The sequence below is a fragment of the Mesoplodon densirostris genome, chromosome 3, assembly GCF_025265405.1.
Source record: "Mesoplodon densirostris isolate mMesDen1 chromosome 3, mMesDen1 primary haplotype, whole genome shotgun sequence".
In the NCBI taxonomy this organism is placed as follows: Eukaryota; Metazoa; Chordata; class Mammalia; order Artiodactyla; family Ziphiidae; genus Mesoplodon; species Mesoplodon densirostris.
Window position 1 is genome coordinate 53,991,280 of NC_082663.1, and position 22,545 is coordinate 54,013,824.

General features: G+C 36.7%; 1 protein-coding gene across 4 annotated transcripts in view; it reads left to right on the plus strand.

The window, feature by feature from the left end:
• The window catches only part of SREK1 (splicing regulatory glutamic acid and lysine rich protein 1), a 52,996-nt gene that overhangs the window by 12,336 nt on the left and 18,115 nt on the right, over positions 1-22,545 (plus strand). For 2 of the 4 annotated variants that reach the window (XM_060092973.1, XM_060092974.1), the window contains exons 3-9: positions 1,709-1,824; positions 13,068-13,232; positions 13,377-13,555; positions 14,736-14,866; positions 15,740-15,854; positions 21,417-21,536; positions 21,907-22,287. In XM_060092973.1, the coding sequence (XP_059948956.1) occupies positions 1,709-1,824; positions 13,068-13,232; positions 13,377-13,555; positions 14,736-14,866; positions 15,740-15,854; positions 21,417-21,536; positions 21,907-22,287 (1,207 nt within the window). Of the gene's footprint in view, positions 1-1,336; positions 1,423-1,708; positions 1,825-13,067; positions 13,233-13,376; positions 13,556-14,735; positions 14,867-15,739; positions 15,855-21,416; positions 21,537-21,906; positions 22,288-22,545 lie in introns of those variants that run through there. The other 2 variants (XM_060092976.1, XM_060092975.1) reach the window with 2 other exon arrangements.

Genomic DNA, 22,545 nt, shown 5'->3' on the forward strand with positions numbered 1-22,545 from the left:
TGTGAGTATACAGATAAATGTCTTAATGCTAATAACTAATAAATACAAAATAAATTATTGTTATTTGATGTCTTCAGTAAGGCCTTCCCACCTTTTAATCTTTATGCATGTTAAAATCAGTGCTTATGCAGAATTTACTGAAATAATAAAATGACTTTGTTTTTGAAATTAGTAAATTAAGGTAATATAGACTTAGATGTTGCAAAGCTTAGAAATAAGTAGGCATTTGCTACAGCTAATAAAATGTGATTTCTGTATTTGTATAAATAAGGTGTAACCACTACTTAAAGCAAGTTTTAAAATTCGTCTTGAATTCCATCCATGTTTAGAAATATATTCAGATAATTTTTTTAGAGATTTATCCCTGCACATGTGGTTGTGTTAAGTAGAATTTTTACCACTGAAACCCCACGTGGTGCTTTTTTGAAAATTTACTCCATATGCTATTATCAATTTGGCGTGACTTTGTACTTTAAATTACTTTTGAAGAATTCATAATGGAAACGTGTAGCCAAATACCACATAATTATGAGTAGTTCTGAAATTGCTATATGTAGTCAACTTTTTAGAAATTTTCTTTTTGGGAAAGTTGAGAGAAAGGACCAGAAAAAATGTGTGAAAGTCACAGTCCTTATCAAAATTAATTGATTAGAATTCAGTAATTAAATGTGGCAAATTGATAGACTTAATTCAGAGTAAATTTTCATTTTTTTAGTCATAGGGATTTCTTTTTCTTAGTGTCTAGGGTTATTTTAATGTTATTGTTGTTATTATTAGGCACTTAGGACGCTTACAAGCAAGACATTTAGGCATTAACCACCCCTCTTCAGATAAGTATACATAAATCGGTTCTAAAAGTCAGTAATTTAAGAAGTTTCCTGAGACTAGGGAACTTTTTTTTGTTAGTCATTTTCAAAAATGTTAGCAGTTTCCCAAGGCATATTCTTTGTGGAACTGGATTCTTTTAGTCATCTCTGTCATTGTTGGTGAGATGCCTTATTAACTGAATGGGTGTAGGCTTCCTTTCCAACTGAAGCTGATTACATGTGGTAGGCTTTTGTTTTTTTCTGTCTACTTGAAATTAAATGGGATCTTTTGGAAGGTTATCAAAATTGTTTGCATCACAAGTAGGTAGTTTCAATTAACAGGATAGGGACACTCAGGAACAGATTTCAATTCGCACATATTTGTTTTTTTCTTTTTCTTTTTTTTGACTAATTTGGTTATTTGCCATTTCTGGGGATTAAACTTTAAAAAATGTTCTTCTTTTCTGTATCTGATGTTCTGTGTGCTATTAGTGATGCAGCCAACACGAACGGTTGTCATGTGTAACACAACTTTCGATCACCGCGAAAACACCGTCCTGGGAAAGCGTCCATGCTTGATATCGTTTGGTTCATGAACATTAAGTTTCCAGTACAGGTGACCCATAGCTCAAAGTGTTAAATAATTGTCTACATTATTCAATTTTTAAAATAATATTCCATTAATGAGATTGTTAGTCTTTGAAGTTTTGCTCACTTTTATTTTTCCTAGTAGAGCAGGGTAAAAGGAAAGACTTAAGTTCTTATTTATTTCTTTATACGGATCTGATAGATAGATTCATTTATTATTATTATTTTTTAAGTGCAAGGGTAATTGTAAAATCATAGTATAAAGTTTGTGTGGTGTTTCTGCTTTCTGTAATGTTTGGAACTTGCCTCTGCAGGTAAAATCCCAGAGGAAGCCAAAGCTCTCTCTCTATTGGCTCCTGCTCCAACCATGACAAGTCTGATGCCTGGTGCAGGCTTGCTTCCCATACCAACTCCAAATCCCTTAACTACAGTAAGTATGATACACCCTCTTCTAAAGGGAGTGATCATTTAACTGTGTAATTGGTTGAATAAAGAGCTTAGAAAGTTTTTTTTTTTTTTAAGAGCTTAGAAAGCTATTTCTATTTTAAGTATTTGTGTTTTTAAATGGAGAGGATTCGAAATGTCTGCTTAATTTTTTCCCCATGTTACTGACTTGAACTGCTTTTTGGAATTGCTTATGAAGTAATTGGGGATTCATTTAAATTTGAGAACTGAAATATATTATTCATTAGAAAATCAGTTATCGAAATTCAGCATTTTAGATAGCATAGGGAATTGGAGAATCTAGGTAACTATATTTCCCAGTTCAGGAGGACTAAATCCATTTGAAAAATTTGAAATAATTTACACCATTGGTAATGGGAAAAATATCTCAGAGAAGCATTTGTCTGATACTGAGAAAACGTAACATGGTAAAAACATGGCAAAAATATTTTTCATTAGCAGAATTAAATAGTAATTTAATGCCTCATTTGTGATTTCCAAGTGGTGTCAAAAAAAGATTTGCTGTTATTGGGTTCTTGGTTTATATAAAAGATTCTGGTCATTTATTTTAAATAAGAGTTATTTTTCTTCAAAAATAAACCCAGGACAAATACAGAACTCACATTAATTGAAAGCTGTGTTTTACTTTGTGGTACTGGGTTCTTAGGGAGTGAACCAGTAAACTTTATGATTATAGTTTATCCAAGTTATAAAAGTGGTTTTTGAAACTTGGAAGTGCAAAATATTAGGATTTTCACACGGCACTGTTCTGCTGGAGACCTGTATTGTGATCCATGGGAGGAAAATGCCTTTTATTTTTTATTTTATTTTAATATCTTTATTGGAGTATAATTGCTTTACAATGTTCTGTTTCTGCCATATAACAAAGTTGTGTTAGTTTCTGCTGAATTAGCTATACGTATACATATATCCCCATATCCCCTCCCTCTTGCATCTCCCTTCCACCTTCCCTATCCTACCCCTCTAGGTGGTCACAAAGCACGGAGCTGATCTCCCTGTGCTATGCGTCTGCTTCCCACTAGCTATCTGTTTTACATTTGGTAGTGTTATATATGTCAATGCCACTCTCTCACTTCGTCCCAGCTTACCCTTCCCCCTCCCCGTGTCCTTAAGTCCATTCTCTACGTCTGCATCTTTATTCCTGTCCTGCCCCTAGGTTCTTCAGAACCATTTTTTTGCTTTTTTACATTCCATATATACGTGTTAGCATACGGTATTTGTTTTTCAGTTTCTGATTTACTTCACTCTGTATGACAGACTCTGGGTCCATCCACCTCACTACAAATAACTCAATTTCATTTCTTTTTATGGCTGAGTAATATTCCATTGTATATATGCGCCACATCTTCTTTATCCATTCATCTGTTGATGGACACTTAGGTTACTTCCATGTCCTGGCTATTGTAAATAGTGCTGCAGTGAACATTTTGTACATGACTCTTTTTAAATTACGGTTTTCTCAGGGTATATGCTCAGTAGTAGGATTGCTGGGTCGTATGGTAGCTCTGTTTTTAGTTTTTTAAGGAACCTCCATACTGTACTCCATAGTGGTTGTATCAATTTACATTCCGACCAACAGTGCAAAAGGGTTCCCTTTTCTCCACACCCTCTCCAGCATTTATTGTTTGTAGATTTTTTTTTTTTTTTTTTTTTGCGGTACGTGGGCTTCTCACTGTTGTGGCCTCTCCCTTTGCGGAGCACAGGCTCCAGACACGCAGGCTCAGCGGCCATGGCTCACGGGCCCAGCCGCTCCGCGGCATGTGGGATCTTCCTGGACCGGGGCACGAACCCGCATCCCCTGCATCGGCAGGCAGACTCTCAACCACTGCGCCACCAGGGAAGCCCTGTTTGTAGATTTTTTGACGATGGCCATTCTAACGGGTGTGGGGTGATACCTCATTGTAGTTTAGATTTGCATTTCTTTGATGATTAGTGGTGTAGAGCATCCTTTCATGTGTTTGTTGGCAATCTGTGTATCTTCTTTGGAGAAATGTCTATTTAGGTCTTCTGCCCATTTTTGTTTTGGGTTGTTTGTTTTTTTGATATTGAGCTGCATGAGCTGCTTGGATATTTTGGAGGTTAATCCTTTGTCAGTTGCTTCATTTGCAAATATTTTCTCCCAGTTTGAGTGTTGTCTTGTCGTCTTGTTTTGGTTTCCTTTGCTATGCAAAAGCTTTTAAATTTCATTAGGTCCCGTTTATTTTTGTTTTTATTTCCATCTCTCTAGGAGGTGTGTCAAAAAGGATCTTGCTGTGATTTATGTCATAGTGTCTGCCTATGTTTTCCTCTAAGAGTTCTATAGTGACTGGCCTTACATTTAGGTGTTTAATCCGTTTTGAGTTCATTTTTGTGTATGGTGTTAGGGGAGTGTTCTAATTTCATTCTTTTACATGTCCCTGTCCAGTTTTCCCAGCACCACTTATTGAAGAGGCTGTGTTTTCTCCACTATATACTCTTGCCTCTTTTATGAAAGATAAGGTGACCATATGTGTGTGGGTTTAGCTCTGCACTTCCTTCCTGTTCCGTTGATCTATATTTCTGTTTTTGTGCCAGTACTATACTGTCTTGATTACTGTAGCTTTGTAGTATAGCCTGAAGTCAGGGAGCCCGATTCCTCCAGCTCCATTTTTCTTTCTCAAGATTGCTTTTACTTTTCGGGGTCTTTTCTGTTTCCATACAAACTGTGAAATTTTTTGTTCTAGTTTTGTGAAAAATGCCATTGGTAGTTTGATAGGGATTGCATTGAATCTATAGATTGCTTTGGGTAGTATAGTCATTTTCACAATGTTGATTCTTCCAATCTAAGAACATGGTATATCTCTCCATCTGTTTGTATCATCTTTAATTTCTTTTATCAGTGTCTTATAGTTTTCTGCATACAGGTCTTTTGTCTCCTTAGGTAGGTTTATTCCTAGGTATTTTATTCTTTTTGTTGCAATGGTAAGTGGGAGTATTCCCTTAATTTCTCTTTCAGATTTTTCATCATTAGTGTATAAGAATGCAAGAGATTTCTGTGCATTAATTTTGTACTCTGCTACTTACCAAATTCATTGATTAGCTCTAGTAGTTTCCTGGTAGCATCTTTAGGATTCTCTATGTATAGTATCATGTCATCTGCAAACAGTGACAGTTTTACTTCTTTTCCAATTTGGATTCCTTTTATTTCGTTTTCTTCTCTGATTGACGTGGCTATAACTTCCAAAACTATGTTGAATAATAGTGGTTAGAGTGGGCAACCTTGTCTTGTTCCTGATCTTAGTGGAAATGGTTTCAGTTTTTCACCATTGAGAGTGATGTTGGCTGTGAGTTTGTTGTATATGGCCTTTATTATACTGAGGTGAGTTCCCTCTATGCCTACTTTCTGGAGGGTTTTTATCCTAAAGGGTGTTGAATTATGTTGAAAGCTTTTTCTGCACCTGTTGAGATGATCATATGGTTTTTATCCTTCAATTTGTTTATATGGTTTATCACATTGATTGATTTGTGTATATCGAAGAATCCTTGCATTCCTGGGATAAACCCCACTTGATCATGGCGTATGATCCTTTTAATGTGCTGTTGGCTTCTTTTTGCTAGTATTTTGTTGAGGATTTTTGCAACTATGGTCATCAGTGATATTGGCCTGTATTTCTCTTTTTTTGTGACATTTTAGTCTGGTTTTGGTATCAGGGTGATGGTGGCCTCGTAGAATGAGTTTGGGAGTGTTCTTCCCTCTTCTATTTTGGAAGAGTTTGAGAAGGATAGGTGTTGGCGTGTCTCTAAATATTTGGTAGAATTTGCCTGTGAAGCCATCTGGTCCTGTGCTTTTGTTTGTTGGAAGATTTTTAATCACAGTTTCAATTTCAGCGCTTGTGATTGGTCTGTTTGTATTTTCTATTCCTGGTTCAGTCTCGGAAGGTTGTGTTTTTCTAAGAATATGTCCATTTCTTCCATGTTGTCCACTTTATTGGCGTATAGCTGCTTGTAGTAATCTCTCATGATCCTTTGTATTTCTGTAGTGTCAGTTGTTATTTCTCCTTTTTCTTTTCTAATTCTGTTGATTTGAGTCTTCTCCCTTTTTTTCTTGATGAGCCTTGCTAATGGTTTATCAATTTTGTTTATCTTCTTAAAGAACCAGCTTTTAGTTTTATTGATATTTGCTATTGTTTCCTTCATTTCTTTTTCATTTATTTCTGATCTGATCTTTATGATTTCTTTCCTTCTGCTAACTTTGTGTTTTTTTCTGTTCTTCTTTCTCTAATTGCTTTAGGTGTTAGGTAAAGTTGTTTATTTGAGATTTTTCTTGTTTCTTGAGGTAGGATTGTATTGCTATAAACTTCCCTCTTAGAACTGCATTTGCTACATCCCATAAGTTTTGGGCTGTCTTGTTTTCATTGTCATTTGTTTCTAGGTTTTTTTTTTTTTTTTTTTTGCGGTACGCGGGCCTCTCACCGCCGTGGCCTCTCCCGTTGCGAAGCACAGGCCCTGGACGCGCAGGCTCAGCGGCCATGGCTCACGGGCCCAGCCGCTCAGCGGCATGTGGGATCCTATCGGACTGGGGCACGCACCCTTGTCCCCTGCATCGGCAGGCAGACTCTCAACCACTGCGCAACCAGGGTAGCCGTGTTTCTAGGTTTTTAAAAATTTCCTCTTTGATTTCTTCAGTGATCTCTTGGTTATTTAGTAGTGTATTGTTTAGGCTCCATGTGTTTGCAGTTTTTACAGTTGTTTTTTCCTGTAATTGATATCTAGTCTCATAGCGTTGTGGTTGGAAAAGATGCTTGATATGATTTCAATTTCCTTAAATTTACCAAGGCTTGATTTGTGACCTAAGATATGGTCTATCTTGGAGGATGTTCCATGAGCACTTGAGAAGAAGGTGTATTCTGTTGTTTTTGGATGGAATGTCCTATAAATATCAATTAAGTCCATCTTGTTTAATGTGTCATTTAAAGCTTGTGTTTCCTTATTTATTTTCATTTTGGATGATCTGTCCATTGGTGAAAGTGGGGTGTTGAAGTCCCCTACTATGATTGTGTTACTGTAGATTGCCCCTTTTATGGCTGTTAGCATTTGTCTTATGTTTTGAGGTCCTCCTATGTTGGATGCATAAATATTTACAATTGTTATATCATCATCTTGGATTGATCCTTTGATCATCATGTGGTGTCCTTCTTTGTCTCTTGTAATAGCCTTCATTTTAAAGTCTATTTTGTCTGATATGAGAATTGCTACTCCAGCTTTGTTTTGATTTCCATTTGCATGGAATATCTTTTTCTATCCCCTCACTTTCAGTCTGTATGTGTCCCTAGGTCTGAAGTGGGTCTCTTGTAGACAGCATATATACGGGTCTTGTTTTTGTACCCATTCAGCCAGTGTGTGTCTTTTGGTTGGAGTATTTGATCCATTTTACATTCAAGGTAATTTTCAATATGTATGTTCTTGTTACCATTTTCTTAATTGTTTTGGGTTTTTTATTTTAGGGCTTTTCCTTCTCTTGTGTTTCCTGCCTAGAGAAGTTCCTTTAGCATTTGTTGTAAAGCTGGTTTGGTGGTGTTGAATTCTCTTAGCTTTTGCTTGTCTGTAAAGTTTTTAATTTCTCTGTCAAATCTGAACGAGATCCTTGCTGGGTAGAGTAATCTTGGTTGTAGGTTTTTCCCTTTCGTCACTTTAAATATGTCCTGCCACTCCCTTCTGGCTAGCAGAGTTTCTGCTAAAAGATCAGCTGTTAACCTTATGGGGATTCCTTTGTATGTTAATTGTTGATTTTCCCTTGCTACTTTTAATATTTTTTCCTTGTATTTAATTTTTGATAGTTTGATTAATATGTGTCTTGATGTGTTTCTCCTTGGGTTTTCTTGTATGGGACTCTGCGCTTCCTCAACTTGATTGACTCTTTCCTTTCCCATATTAGGGAAGTTTTTGACTATAATCTCTTCAAATATTTTCTCAGTCCCTTTCTTTTTCTCTTCTTCTTCTGGGACCCCTATAATTAAAATGTTCGTGTGTTTAATGTTGTCCCAGAGGTCTCTGAGACTGTCCTCAATTCTTTTCATTCTTTTTTCTTTATTCTGCTGTGTGGTAGTTATTTCCACTATTTTATTCTCCAGGTCACTTATCTGTTCTTCTGCCTCAATTATTCTGCTGTTGACTCCTAGAGAGTTTTTAATTTCACTTATTGAGTTGTTCATCATTGTTTGTTTGTTTGTTCTAGGTTCTTTTTAAACGTTTCTTGTATTTTCTCCATTCTGTTTCCAAGATTTTGGATCATCTTTACTATCATTACTCTGAATTCTTTTTCAGGTAGATTGCCTATTTCTTCTTCATTTGTTTAGTCTGATGGGTTTTTACCTTGCTCCTTCATCTGTGTATTTCTCTGTCTTCTCATTTTGCTTAACTTACTGTGTTTGAGGTCTCCTTTTTGCAGGCTGCAGGTTTGTAGTTCCTGTTGTTTTTGGTGTCTGCCCCCAGTGGGTAAGGTTGGTTCAGTGGGTTGTGTAGGCTTCCTGGTGGAGGGGAGTGGTGCCTGTGTTCTGGAGGATGAGGCTGGATCTTTTCTTTCTGGTGGGCAGGAGTGTATCCAGTGGTGTGTTTTGGGGTGTCTATGAACTTATGATTTTAGGCAGCCTTTCTGCTAATGAGTGGGGTTGTGTTCCTGTCTTGCTAGTTGTTTTGCATAGGATGTCCAGAACTGGAGTTTCCTCGTAGTTAAGTGGAGCTGGGTCTTAGCGTTGAGACAGAGATCTCTGGGAGAGCTCTCACCGATTGATGTTAAATAGGGCTGGGAGGTGAAAGTGGTCCAGTGTCCTGAGCGCGGCTCTCCCATCTCAGAGGCTCAGGCCTGATACCTGGTCAGAGCACCCTGTCAGCCACGTGGCCTGGTATGTGTGGAGTCTCTTGTCTTTTGCGAAGTGTGAGGTCTTCTCCCAGTGTTCAGTAGGTGTTCTGTAGGAGTTGTTCCACATGTAAATTTATTTTTGATGTATTTGTGGGTAGGAAGATGATCTCCAGGGCTTACTCCTCCACCATCTGGAAGGTCCTGATCTGTAAATGGTTTTTTTTTTTTTTTTTCTTTTTTCTTTTTGCGGTATGCGGGCCTCTCACTGTTGTGGCCTCTCCCGTTGCGGAGCACAGGTTCCGGATGCGCAGGCCCAGCGGCCATGGCTCACGGGCCCAGCCGCTCCGCGGCATATGGGATCCTCCCAGACTGGGGCACGAACCCGTATCCCCTGCATTGGCAGGCGGACTCTTAACCACTGCGCCACCAGGGAGGCCCTGTAAATGGTTTTTAATTTAACATCTGATCATTTGAATTGGGCTTTCTAAAAATTTTATTTTGGGTATGTTTTGGTATATTTTAAGATTAATTCCTGGATCATCATCTTTTTTTTCCCCCTCCTCAGAAAATATTGTCTTGCTATCTTGAAAATTTTTAGGTTTTATTCATCAAGAATAGAAAGTTTTTATTATTTAATTTGTTGCTGTGAGGGGAAATGATTCCTTTTAATTCAGCTGTAGTTATGTTTTTTTTTTTTTTTTTCTTTTTGCGGTATGCAGGCCTCTCACTGCTGTGGCCTCTCCCGTTGCGGAGCACAGGCTCCGGATGCGCAGGCCCAGAGGCCATGGCTCACGGGCCCAGCCGCTCCGCGGCACATGGGATCCTCCCAGATCGGGGCACGAACCCGTATCCCCTGCATCGGCAGGCGGACTCTCAACCACTGCGCCACCAGGGAGGCCCTGTATTTTTATAAAACTTAATTCATGAGGAATAATTTTAGGTAGAAAACAGGGGAAAGGTGGCCCGTGATTTGGCTCCTAGCTACCTCTCTGACCTTTTTTTTCCTACTTGTTTTCCTGGCTCCCCTCTATTTCAGTCTTATTGGCTTTGTTGATCTTTGGATATGCCAAACATATTTCTGTCTTAGGGCTGTTGTACTTATTTATCCTCTGCCTAGAACATTTCTTTTCCAGACATTGAAAAGGTTTACTCTTTCATAAGAGTGAAACCTTTCATGAGGTTTCTTTCTATTTAAAAATCACATCTCCAGGGAGGCCAAGGTTTCTATGTCAGAAGGCAAAAGTTTTATATCGGGAGTCAGGTCATCTTTACCTCCTCAAAGACTGAAAGGGCAACTTAAGTATTTAGGTCCTTTAGACCAGGGCTAGAAAATAGGCTAATCTGGGGCTTCCCTGGTGGCACAGTGGTTGAGCATCTGCCTGCTAATGCAGGGGACACAGGTTCGAGCCCTGGTCTGGGAGGATCCCACATGCCGCGGAGCAACTAGGCCCGTGAGCCACGGCTGCTGAGCCTGCGCATCTGGAGCCTGTGCTCCTGCAGCGAGAGAGGCCGCGATGGTGAGAGGCCTGCGCACCGCGATGAGGAGTGGCCCCCACTTGCCACAACTAGAGAAAGACCTCGCACAGAAACGAAGACCCAACACAGCAAAAATAAATAAATTAATTAATAAACTCCTACCAACAAAAACAAAAAAAAAAGATAGGTATTGAAAATTGCCATAAAAAATTAAAAAAAAAAAAAGAAAATAGGCTAATCTAAAGAAGGGGTAGTTGTATTGTTATAGTGCAGCCACATCCAGTAGAACTTTGTGCTATGATGGAGATGTCTGTATATCTACTATCTAGTATAGAAGCTACTAGCAATATGTGGTTCTTGAGCACTTGAAATGTGGCTAGTGTGACTGAGGCACTGAATTTTAATTAAAATTCAAATAGCCATATGTGATTGGTGATTACCATGTTAAATGACACAAGTGTCGAAGAATGGTATAGTGCAAAGAAGAGAGAGAGAGAGAGACAGGAAAAGTTTCTAAAAACAGGACTGAATGATCTTTAAATCTGAGAAACAAAGGAGTTGGATTAGATGATTTGGAAAGGCCCATTAGAGATCTATAATTGTATGTCCCAGTGGAGAAATTTGTAGGTCAAAGGGATTGACAGCTGGGAATACCAGGAGAGGCCTGTTTTAAATCCATGCAAAACTGACAAATAATAATACTCATATTTGTGATATAGCTTAATTGTATATAATAATTCTCTTGCACAGTAGAAAAAAATTTAAGGTATGACCCTCAATCATCTGTGAATGTTAGACTATCAAAGACATGGTAGGGGAAAAAGGAGTGTGATTAGACGCAACATGTGGAGAGAGGCTAGGTCATTCACCTGTTTTGAACTAAGGTATTTTCTACAACATTATGATAACTTGAAATGGTGACAGCAAAAAATGTAAGATCTGTCAGTAGCAAGATACCACAGATGGTAATAAATACTATGAAGAAAAAAAACAGAGTGATGTAGTAGAGAGTAAATGAGGCTCTACATAAGGTGAGGGAAAGCCTCCTGGAGAGGGTGATTGACCTGGCGGTTGAAGGATTCAGCCAGCAGAAGCTAGGGGAAGAGCTTTCTAGGGCAGAAGGAATGCCAAGTGAGAAACCCTAAAGTGAGAAAGACTTGTGTGTTCCAGGTGCAGAATAGTTGTGAAGGCAGGGTGGCGGGGTGGGGGGGTGGCAGGGTAGTAGGTGTTTTGAGATTGAAGGGATAGATAGGGCACTGATGATGTAGGGCTATTTAGGCCACAGAAGGAAGTTTGAATTTTATTCTAAAGGGTTTTAAGCGGGGGTAAAACTTGATTTGACATGTTTTGAAAAGATCACACATGGGTTGCTATGATAAGCATAAGTGGTACTCATTTCATAAACTAGTATTTTCACCTTTAGGAAGTGTTATTACTTAACATTTGTTAAATTTTAGTAGTTTTGCAACAATATAACAATATATAGTCAGTTAACTTATTTGCCTTAAATTGCAAAAGTGGAAATGAAAGTTGCAGTTTTTTTTTTCCTTGAAAAGTCATATGAATCCTGCAAAATTTTCCATTTTTAAATTCTGAGATCTATCTTTTCAAGTTTAAATTCACATTAAAAATGTGTTTCTTAATGCTTGAACTAAAAACTGATTTTAGTAACGTTCTGAAAGATCATTCAAAGGTTTTTATATTTTTCCTACCATAGTGTAAGTAAGGGTTTAATATTTTAGGTTTCTTTTCTTAGGTAAACTTTGTCCCTGTTTTAATTTTAGTCTGTGCATGGTGGTACCCTGGTTTTACCACTTGTTAGCTGAGTATCTTTGGGAAAATTATTTTCTGTAAGACTTTGTCTTTATCTGTGAAATTGGTGTAATAGTAATATCTATCTCTTAGGGCTGTTCTGAGAATTGAGTTAATAACCTAGCAAAAATTAGGTGCTTTGATTATTGTTAAGCATTAGGAATTCACAGTGTTGTTGAATGCCCGAGGTACAGTTGATTCTCATTATTTGTGAATTCTGTATTTGTGAATTCACATACTAGCTAAAATTTATTTGAAATCTCAAAATCAGTACTTGTGGTGCTTTTGTGGTTATTCATCAACACAAATAGAATGAGGAAAAAATTGAGTTGCTTGATATGTTCATTCCCAGATGAGTTCAAACAGAGCAACACTCTGCCTTCTTATTTCAGCTCTAATGGTGTAAATACCTTTTTTGTGTGTGGTGTGTCGAGTGTCATGTTTTTTGCATTTTTGTGCTTTATGTTGGTGGTTTTGCTCTTTAAATTGGTCCCCAGCATAGTGCTAAAGTTCTGTCTAGTGTTCCTAAGTGTTGTAAGCCTGTGATGTACCTTACAGAGAAAATTCTTACGTAAGATAAGGTTCATTCAGGCATGAGTTGATCATGCTGCTGGTCATGAGTTTAATGTTAATGAATCAATAATATATACTAACTAAGGTATTTTTAAACAGAAGCACACATAAAACAAGGTCATATATTTATCACTTGATGAAAGTGTTATGACCAGAGGCTCATAGGAACCTAGCCCTGTGTTTTTTCCCTAGGAGCAGCGATTTCAGTATTTAATAATTCAGTCTTCATGGCAAACTTTATTGGACATAAGTACTACAGATAATGAGAATGGACTGTTTGCTTTTAGTGTCTAGTTTAGAAGTAATTAAAGTACCCAGATAGTTAAGAAATATGTTGTATTTCTAATTACATTGAAAACTACTGTGACCTTACTCTGAATAATTCAGATATATACCTGGCTTAAATTAGGAGTCCCTAGTCTCTTTCCATTCTTACTGAGTTGATCAATATTCTTCAAGATTAGAGAATGGTAATTTTTGACACTAATAGAAAATATCTGCTCTGTTTTTTTTTTTTAATTTTTTTATAGCTGGGTGTTTCCCTTAGCAGTTTGGGAGCTATACCAGCAGCAGCACTAGACCCCAATATTGCAACACTTGGAGAGATACCACAGCCACCACTTATGGGAAATGTGGATCCTTCCAAAATTGATGAAATTAGGAGAACAGTCTATGTTGGCAATTTGAATTCCCAGGTAACTAATATAAGAAGAAATTGAGTGGTGGGACCTCTTATTCCTTTCCCTTTCTTAAAAATCGTATCAATTGATAAAGTAGTATTTACCTGATTTTTTTAAAAGAAGAATATACTTTATTAAAGTGTTACTTTGTTTCTTCAGACAACAACAGCTGATCAGCTACTTGAATTTTTTAAACAAGTTGGAGAAGTGAAGTTTGTGCGGATGGCAGGTGATGAGACTCAGCCAACTCGGTTTGCTTTTGTGGAATTTGCAGACCAAAATTCTGTACCAAGGGCCCTTGCTTTTAATGGAGTTATGTTTGGAGACAGGCCACTGAAGTAAGAAACACTAAACAAAGAAATTTTAATGATTTTGAAAAAATATTGTGGTTTTGATGTAATGCAGTTTTTTTTTCTTTTTAATAGTAATTGGCAATTTGTGGAAAGGAAGACTTTGTGTTAAGTATAAATGAAACACATGAGATATTTACCATTTTAGCCTTTAAATTAAAGTTACATTTGAAGACATCTTATTTTCTATTTCAAAGGTCTAATTTAATGTTAACATTTTTATACCGTACATATTGATTGTAGGTCTTTTTCCATAAGCTTTAACAAGTTAGGTTGGTTTTGCATTATTACACTAGACTAATGGGCAGTTTAACATATGGGTAGAACTTACAGTAATATAGTAATAAGAATTTTGGTAAATCCAAAATTTCAGGAAGAAAGTACCCAGAAATGTTTTAAATGATACATTTTAAGGTTTGCTCACATCCTTGTTTGCAAAATGAAAAATTGATGTAGCCTTTCAGGTACTCAAGACCAGAAATACTATTTCATGCACATTATTGAGGCACCAATTTTATCTGAATTCTGTAGATAATTGCCTTTATTATACAGTTTGATCAGGAGTCTGCTATTAAGGGATAAGAAACTGTTCTTAGTGAATGCTGTGTTTTCACCATGGTAAAGTGAGACACACCAAATTCATTTATGTGCATCAGAGAAACCACTGTTACCCATAAAGGAAGAGTTTTATCAGATTCCTCCCATATTTGAAGCTGTATGACTAGGCCAGGGTCGATTAAAATGGTGCACATGATATATAGGTTCCCTTTCATCCTTCCGAGGTGCAGAGGTTATGAACAAAATTTTATAATCTAAGAATAGAAGTGATTCATTTTAATATTGGTGTTACCATTTTAATTTATTATAACTCTAAGCTGTGAGGAGAAGCCGTTGTCCTGGCCTGTTTAGGTTGTTAAAGAAGTTAGCTAGGGTTCAGTTTTTCTTTTTTTCCCTTTTTGCCTTGGTTAGCAAGAGATGATGGCAGATGGGAATGAGATAAATCATGGTTTTGAGGTTGGTTTTGGTTATTCTTTGTTTAGCTATATTATTTTAAATGTGCTTTTGAGATGTCCTCAGATTTGTAAATATGTGTCATATAAACAATTAGTTGTTTCATGTTTTGTAAAATATGGTGTGTATTTGTGATATGCTAATATTTTTAATTTAGAATAAATCACTCCAACAATGCAATAGTAAAACCCCCTGAGATGACACCTCAGGCTGCAGCTAAGGAGTTAGAAGAAGTAATGAAGCGAGTGCGAGAGGCTCAGTCCTTTATCTCAGCAGCTATCGAACCAGGTAAGGCCATAGTGTTGTTACATAGGTCATAGTTGAAGATCATAGAATCTTAGAACTGGAAGGCATTTTAGAAATTATCTGTTCAGTCCCTTCATTTTACAAACAAGAAGACTGAAACTCAAGAAAGAGTAAGTGACTTAACTAGTGTTAAAGGTTGAAGAACTATTTAGCACAAATATCTTTTTCCATGATACTGAATTGAGGTACATTAGCTTGAGTTAATCAGTTCTTTATATTTTAATATCAAAATCAGTATGCAGAACTGATTTGCTTAAAGCAAAGTGTAAATATTATTGTGAGGCTAAAGACAAGAATAAATATATTTGAAATGTTATGATTAAGCAGATTCACTTTTCCTTCAAAGTTTTAATTTTAAAAATAGAAAAGAGAGCCCATGAGTTAGGAAAACTAGAGTCTGTTTTAGCATGGTAAAGGAACACCCTTTCAAACTTTTGTGTTGCTAACTAAAATTAGAAATCCAACCTAAAAATGTCTAGATGGTTTTTTACATTTGAGCAAATTTTCTAAATTAGAATTTAAGCTTCAATTCTAGGAAAATAAATGGAAAAAGGATTTAAAATCACTGTCATAGGAATTACAGACATGTTATAATCGTACATTATGGCAGCAACAAAATACTACGAACAGCTGTTTATAATCATCTGGTTTATATGTACTGCTGCAGGGTGGCTGCACTCAACGAGTTTATGCAATGACTTTCTTGGATGTTTCTGAAGGATAATTGCACAGGAGGAGGATGTACAGAGAGTAGGCCCCTTGCACTATATGTGGTACATTCCACTTGTGCCTGATTATTAACTGGGATCTTTAATTGTTCTGAGCTTACACTGCAAAGTGGTTTTTTCCTCCCAGAGTCTGGAAAGAACAATGAAAGAAAAGGCGGTCGATCTCGTTCCCACACTCGTTCAAAATCCAGGTCTAGCTCAAAATCCCGTTCTAGAAGGAAAAGATCACAGTCAAAACACAGGTGAGAATTTCTACTGTCATATTTAAATTTTTTCGGTTTTGTATTTACAGTGGTTAAGATTTTCTGAGTTTTTGTCCAAGTATCAGAGTGTAGAAATTTCACTGGTGTTCACCAGGAAGTATGGTTATCAGTAGATATTGCTTTAATTGTAATGCTAAAGAATGAAGTTTTATGTAATTAATATATAATTTCAACTAATTTTTAGTTTTAGAAGTTGGTTTTCTATCTTAAGATGTTCTATTCCTGGGCTTCCCTGGTGGCGCAGTGGTTGAGAGTCCGCCTGCCGATGCGGGAGACGCGGGTTCGTGCCCCGGTCCCGGAGGATCCCACATGCCGCGGAGCGGCTGGGCCCGCGAGCCATGGCCGCGGAGCCTGTGCTCCGCAACGGGAGAGGCCACGGCAGTGAGAGGCCCGCGTACAGCAAAAAAAAAAAAAAAAAAAAAGATGTTCTATTCCTGACTTTTCTAAGAGTAAACTAGTCTTTATACAGAACTGGCAGAAATTTTTCATTCTTCATATTTGGAAAAAGGAACATCTGATGCTGAAAATATTGCTGAAGTTGTTGCAGCTTTTTTGTTTTTTTCTTCCCCCACCTCCCTCAAGGTCTGGGGAGCACCACCCCAGATCTTGATTTCAAGTAGTTACCTTTCTCAAATACTGTGCGTCAAGTGGGGTACTTTAAGTCTTTGTACTCTTGGTGATAAGAGCCTCTTCCACCCACTTTGGGACCTGAAACATAGGAGTAACTTGCAGCTTTAATTGCAACTGTTGTGCTTAAGCTCTATTTCTGTTCTGTTTATCTTATTTTTGAGCGTGGCTTTGTCATTTTGAAGTTCTTTTAAAATCTTTTGTGTTTGGTGCAAAGGGGATCTCAAGATATAAACTTGCAACACCATCTTGATTGGAAGTAACCTAAGAGTCATGTCTAAAATAAGTTTTATTGTCTTCTTTAAGATGTGGAGGGGGCTGTTACTGAAATGTGAACATGTATGCAGTGGATCTTAATTGCATGTTACATGTACATACGTACGCATACTCTCTAAAGAGAAGAGGCAGAGAAAAGTGTGTGTGCGTGTGAGTGTGCATGTTTGTTGGCAGTATTAGAGAAGGAGGAGGATTTGAGGGGAGGGAAAAAAGCAACCAGTATGCTCTATGTTGAACCTCACCAGCAAGCTCAGTTTAGTCTTGATTTTCTGTGCTAATCAAGGAGATTGAGGCAGTGAGATAGGAAAATATGATCTTCTTTTTTTTAATTTATTTTTTATTGAAGTATACTTGAATTACAATGTTGTACAGCAGAGTGGCTCAGTTACACACACACATATATATATACACACACACACATATATATATATGTTCTTTTTCATATTCTTTTCCATTATGATTTATCACAGGATACTGAATGTAGTTCCCTGTGCTATACAGTAGGACCTTGTTTATCCATTCTATGTATACCAGTTTGCATCTGCTAATCCCAAACTCTCACGTCTCCCCTCTCCCATCCCTCTCCCCCTTGGCAACCAGCAGTCTATTCTCTATGTCCTTGATTTTGTTTCTGTTTCATAGATAGGTTCATTTGTATCATATTTTAGATTCCACATGTGATACCATATGGTATTCGTCATCTCTTTCTGACTGACTTCACTTAGTATGATAATCCCTAGTTGCAGATATTCTTTTTTTTTTTTTTTTTTTTTTTCTTTTTGCGGTATGTGGGCCTCTCACTGTTGTGGCCTCTCCCGTTGCGGAGCACAGGCTCCGGATGCGCAGGCCCAGCGGCCATGGCTCACGGGCCCAGCCGCTCCGCGGCACATGGGATCCTCCCAGACCGGGGCACGAACCCGTATCCCCTGCATCGGCAGGCGGACTCTTAACCACTTGCGCCACCAGGGAGGCCCCGCAGATATTCTTAATTAGATTCTAGCAAACTATACTTTCAGCTCTCTACTGGTATATACTTCTCTACTATTAGCTTGCAGAATTCCTTTTGGAATATGGTTTTAATCTCTGTCTCTATCCAAGGCCTTACAGTAAGGCAAATTCATGTCCAAGAGAAGGAAGTTGTTTCATGTACAAGGAATAAGACAGTGTAGCAAAGCCAGAATTGGAGAAGGAAAGTGTTATAGAATCAGTGGTTCTAGATTATGGATATTTCTATAGGTCAACAGGGTGGTGAAGGTAAAGGAGATCAAGAAAATACGGAATTGAGCTGAAGAGTAATAACTTTTCTGAGGAAGAAAAAGAGCAATGACTTAAATCTTACTTTGTGTTATAAGAGCCATGCTCCAAATCTAATATCTTAGTGGTTTTCTAAGGCGAAAAAAAGCAAAATTTGATTATTAATATTTTTTCCTTGATAATTTCTGTGAAGCTTTCTCTGTTGGGACAAATAATTTAACTAAGGTTTTTACTCTTACCATTTTCAGTATATTGGGATATTTTCCCTTTCCAAGGGTTAGTGGAGGAAGGGTTATTCTGTCTAAAATGAAATTTGTTAATTATTCTTATTCATGGGAGTGATTTCATGGAGGTCTATCTAATTATGTAGCATTAGAAATTAATTGTTCTTGGCTGGCATGCACACCCAAACACACACATACACACAGGCACACCTCGTTTTATTTTACTCTGCTTTATTGTGCTTCACAGATATTGTGGTTTTTTTAACAAATTGAAAGTTTGTGGCAGCCCTGCATTGTCAGATGACAATTAGCATTTTTTAGCAATAAAGTATTTTTAATTAAGGTATGTACATTGTTTTTATTTAAGACATAATGCTGTTGCACACTTAATACACTACAGTATAGAGTAAATATAAATTGTATATGCACTGGGAAGCCAAAAAATTCCTGACTCGCTTTATTGTGATATTCCCTTTTTTGCGGTGGTCTGGAACCAAACCCACAATAACTCTGAGGTATGCCTGTATATCTTTTTTGTCAGCATATACTGTTTTTATACATGGTGTATATAAACACAAGAAGCTTTTACTAAGGTCATAAAGAAATAAAAAAGAGGATGAGTTTTGTTGAAAAGAAAAGAAATTCGTCACCCAAAAACATTTGACTTATGGAACTCCCTCCCCCTCTCCACCGGTAGGGGATGGCAAGCATTTCTCGGTTTCCCCTCCCCTTCTAGTGGGTTTGGATACCCTCAGCTCTGGCTCTGACCCACTAGACCTAGCAGGAGTGTGGGTTGCAGGAGCCCTTGTTCTTGAAGCCCCACCTTCTTCTACCTTCTTAGTGTTCTGATACTTCTAGAACTTTCCCCTGACTCTTTCCCTGTTCCTTCTTCTTTCTGTAGGAGGGAGGAAATAGTTATTTGTTACTATGACCTTGGCTAGAACTGGGAAGATGTGTTTCCACTCTGTCCAAATTTTTATATGTGTTTTTTTCATAGGGACAGTGTTAGAAAAGGTGGGTAGTAGTACTCTATTATATTTTAAAGTTAAGTAACCTTTACAGATCAGCATAGGAACTATAAGACATTTTATAATATTTTACTGGGAAACAACTGACTTACAAATGAACTTTGATGCAACATAATGGTAAGTTGCCCTTTATTTACAATTTAACTTATCAGTGCAATTTTGTACATCATGTTAAAATGACAGCTGCTAATGATAGCTCAAATCTTTATCTTTGGTTGGATTAGATTTGCTCTTGACTTGAAGCTTTTAGCTTTCCTAATAGAAAACTTGTAGGCAACTAGTGGATGAGACAGACATGAAATATTTAATGTCAAAATTGAAATACAATAATTACTCTTGAGCAGTGACTTTCAAACTCTGAGGACCCACAGGATAAGGTGGGAAGCCAAGTGGTCAGTGCTTTTTTTATTATTAACTTTTATTTGTTATGGCTATGGTTAATTTTCTTAAAGGAGTTTATTAAGATTGGAAAGTGCTATTTGAAGAAAACAAAATTATTATTTATTTTTTTAGCAAGGTTGACTAGAATAGAAATCTTAAGACTTATTAAGTACATAGAAGCAAAGGCCCTTTAAAACATTATTACACTCATGTGGATGTCTGTAAATGGACTAAAAATGTTATAAGTTTTTAAGTTTTCCCCTAATAGCTACTGCTTGGCCCTTGTGTCTCTTAGGTTATTAGTGATAAAGGTTTCAACAAACTACGAATTATCTTCATATATTAAAAATGAGGTATGAAGATAAGTGTATAATAGATGAGTGGTTCAGTTGAAAATTAGCTGTTGGAAAACAAATTTTAACTAACTGAAAAATGTGTTTTAAGAACAAGATCATTAATTGAGGATTGTCTGGAGACTTTTCTGGTTTCATGGAATAGCATAAGCATTTAACTATATGTATTTCTTTTATAGATATTTGTTTTAACTTAATTCATGAAGATATTATTATCAAGATGAGTTTTAATTATATAAGGCATACTTGTAGACATTCAAGTGACCCCTTGGAATAAATAGAGATATAATTTAAAGTTTTCATTTATGTTAATTGTTAATAATGATGATGATGCAGATATTGAGATAGGATTTTTAATCATTTACTCTGCACTCAAAACTGTTAGGCAGTTTTCCATATATCCTCTGTTTTAATTCTCATGACAGTTCTAGGAGGTATAGGTATGATTCTTACTCCACTTTTTAGATGAAGAAACTCAGGCTTAGAGAGGTTAAGTGATTAGCCAGAGTTCTCACAGCTATTGTGTGGCAGAACTGAGTGTCAGAGCCAGATTGTTTAACTCCAAAGCCGGTGAGTCCCATCACTTTGTTGTTTAAGTTGTATGCCTTCAATTTGGTTACATTTAAATAAATAGTTCCTAGGATACCTCATTATGAAAAATGTCACATTATATAAGCTATTATTTCAGTTGGGAAGGGAGCCTAGAGAATTTCAGAATTTAAAAAACAGTTATTTTTCCTCCAGGAATTCCAGTAATAAAGGTTTCTTTTAATAGCTTTGTTTATGTAATAAAATCAAGGCTTTGCAAATTCAACATTTGATTATATTTAGCTTTAACTCATGAGTAAGATGTTTGGTTTCCTGTCACACTAGCACCATCATTAGTACTGTGCTTCCCTATGCATTCTTCTTAGTATGTGTTATGACAAATAGCACACAGTCATTTATAGAAACCATTGAACCATATAACCACTACTCCCTGTCAAAGGTAAGTTATAGCCACAAGCAGTAGTATTACATGCAAGTCAAGAGTTGCTGACAATTTTTGGTATGAAAACTTGGACCATGGGAGAAGTTGTCTGTTCTAATTGAGCCATGTAATATTTAGCAAAAGAAAGCCACACCTGAAACTGCCAACCTAAGTCTGACATAGGAAATAACTTAAATTCTTTTTCTGTTTCTGTCTTTGTGTTCTGGACAATGAACTGGTGAAGTTTCCAATAAATAAATTTATGCAGATAATGTAATTTTGAAGCATTATGTAATAGAGAATTTAAAAATATTGATAAATACTGTCAGGATTGGTTTTAAAATTCTCTTATTTGAAAGATCTTAAATATTTATAAATTGAAATTCTAAGAATAAGTTTTGATATTCTAACAATTTGTTTTTCTTTAGGAGTAGATCCCATAATAGATCACGTTCAAGACAAAAAGATAGACGTAGATCTAAGAGCCCTCATAAAAAACGCTCTAAATCAAGGGAGAGGCGGAAGTCAAGGAGTCGTTCGCGTTCACGGTGAGTTTTTTGGAAATTAAGGGTAGTTTTCTCATGATGTCATATGTTAAAAATCTGTTGTTTAAATTTTTAATGAAAGAAATTAAACTTTTTTCTGATTGTTTCAGTAATGATTTAATATTGATTGTCATTGATTTGAATCTGATGGTTAGTTAGTATGACTCGAGATTTCCAGACTAAATTCAGCCTGATAATTATTTCATTTAGCAGCTTCATGTACACATAAATTATTTAGAAATTTATATGTAATGTCTTACAGCTATCATACATTGTTTTGTGTTGATAATTGTTGAGGAAAGAGAATGAGGTCCTTGTTGGGGAGTAGAATTATTTTAGTTGTGAATTTATTTATTTACTTTTGTTTTTAAAGGGACAAAAGAAAAGACAACCGAGAAAAAATCAAGGAAAAGGAAAGAGTGAAAGAAAAAGATAGAGAAAAGGAAAGGGAAAAAGAGAGAGACAGGGAAAAGGAACGTGAAAAAGAAAAGGAACGGGGTAAAAACAAAGATAAAGACCGGGATAAAGAACGGGAAAAGGACCGAGATAAAGACAAGGAGAAGGACAGAGAGAGAGAGCGGGAAAAAGAGCATGAAAAGGAACGAGACAAAGAGAAGGAGAAGGAACAGGACAAAGAAAAGGAACGAGAAAAGGACAGATCCAAAGAGATAGATGAGAAAAGAAAGAAGGATAAAAAGTCCAGAACACCACCCAGAAGTTACAATGCATCAAGAAGATCTCGTAGTTCCAGCAGGTTTGATAATGCTTAAAGTTTTTACCAAAGGGCTTACTGATGACAAATGAAAACATAAATTTTAACTGGGGGGAAAAGATAATTGTGCACAAGTGGAATCAGTACAATAATATCAGAACATTTCCCTCTGATAGCAGAGTAAACATTTCTCTAGCAGAGGGATTGCTACAGTATTGAATCTCTGAGGAGGAAGAGAGAATATTGGCCAGAATTACTTGAAAAGTTAACTGTCCTTTATAATCCACTGTTTTAACTTGG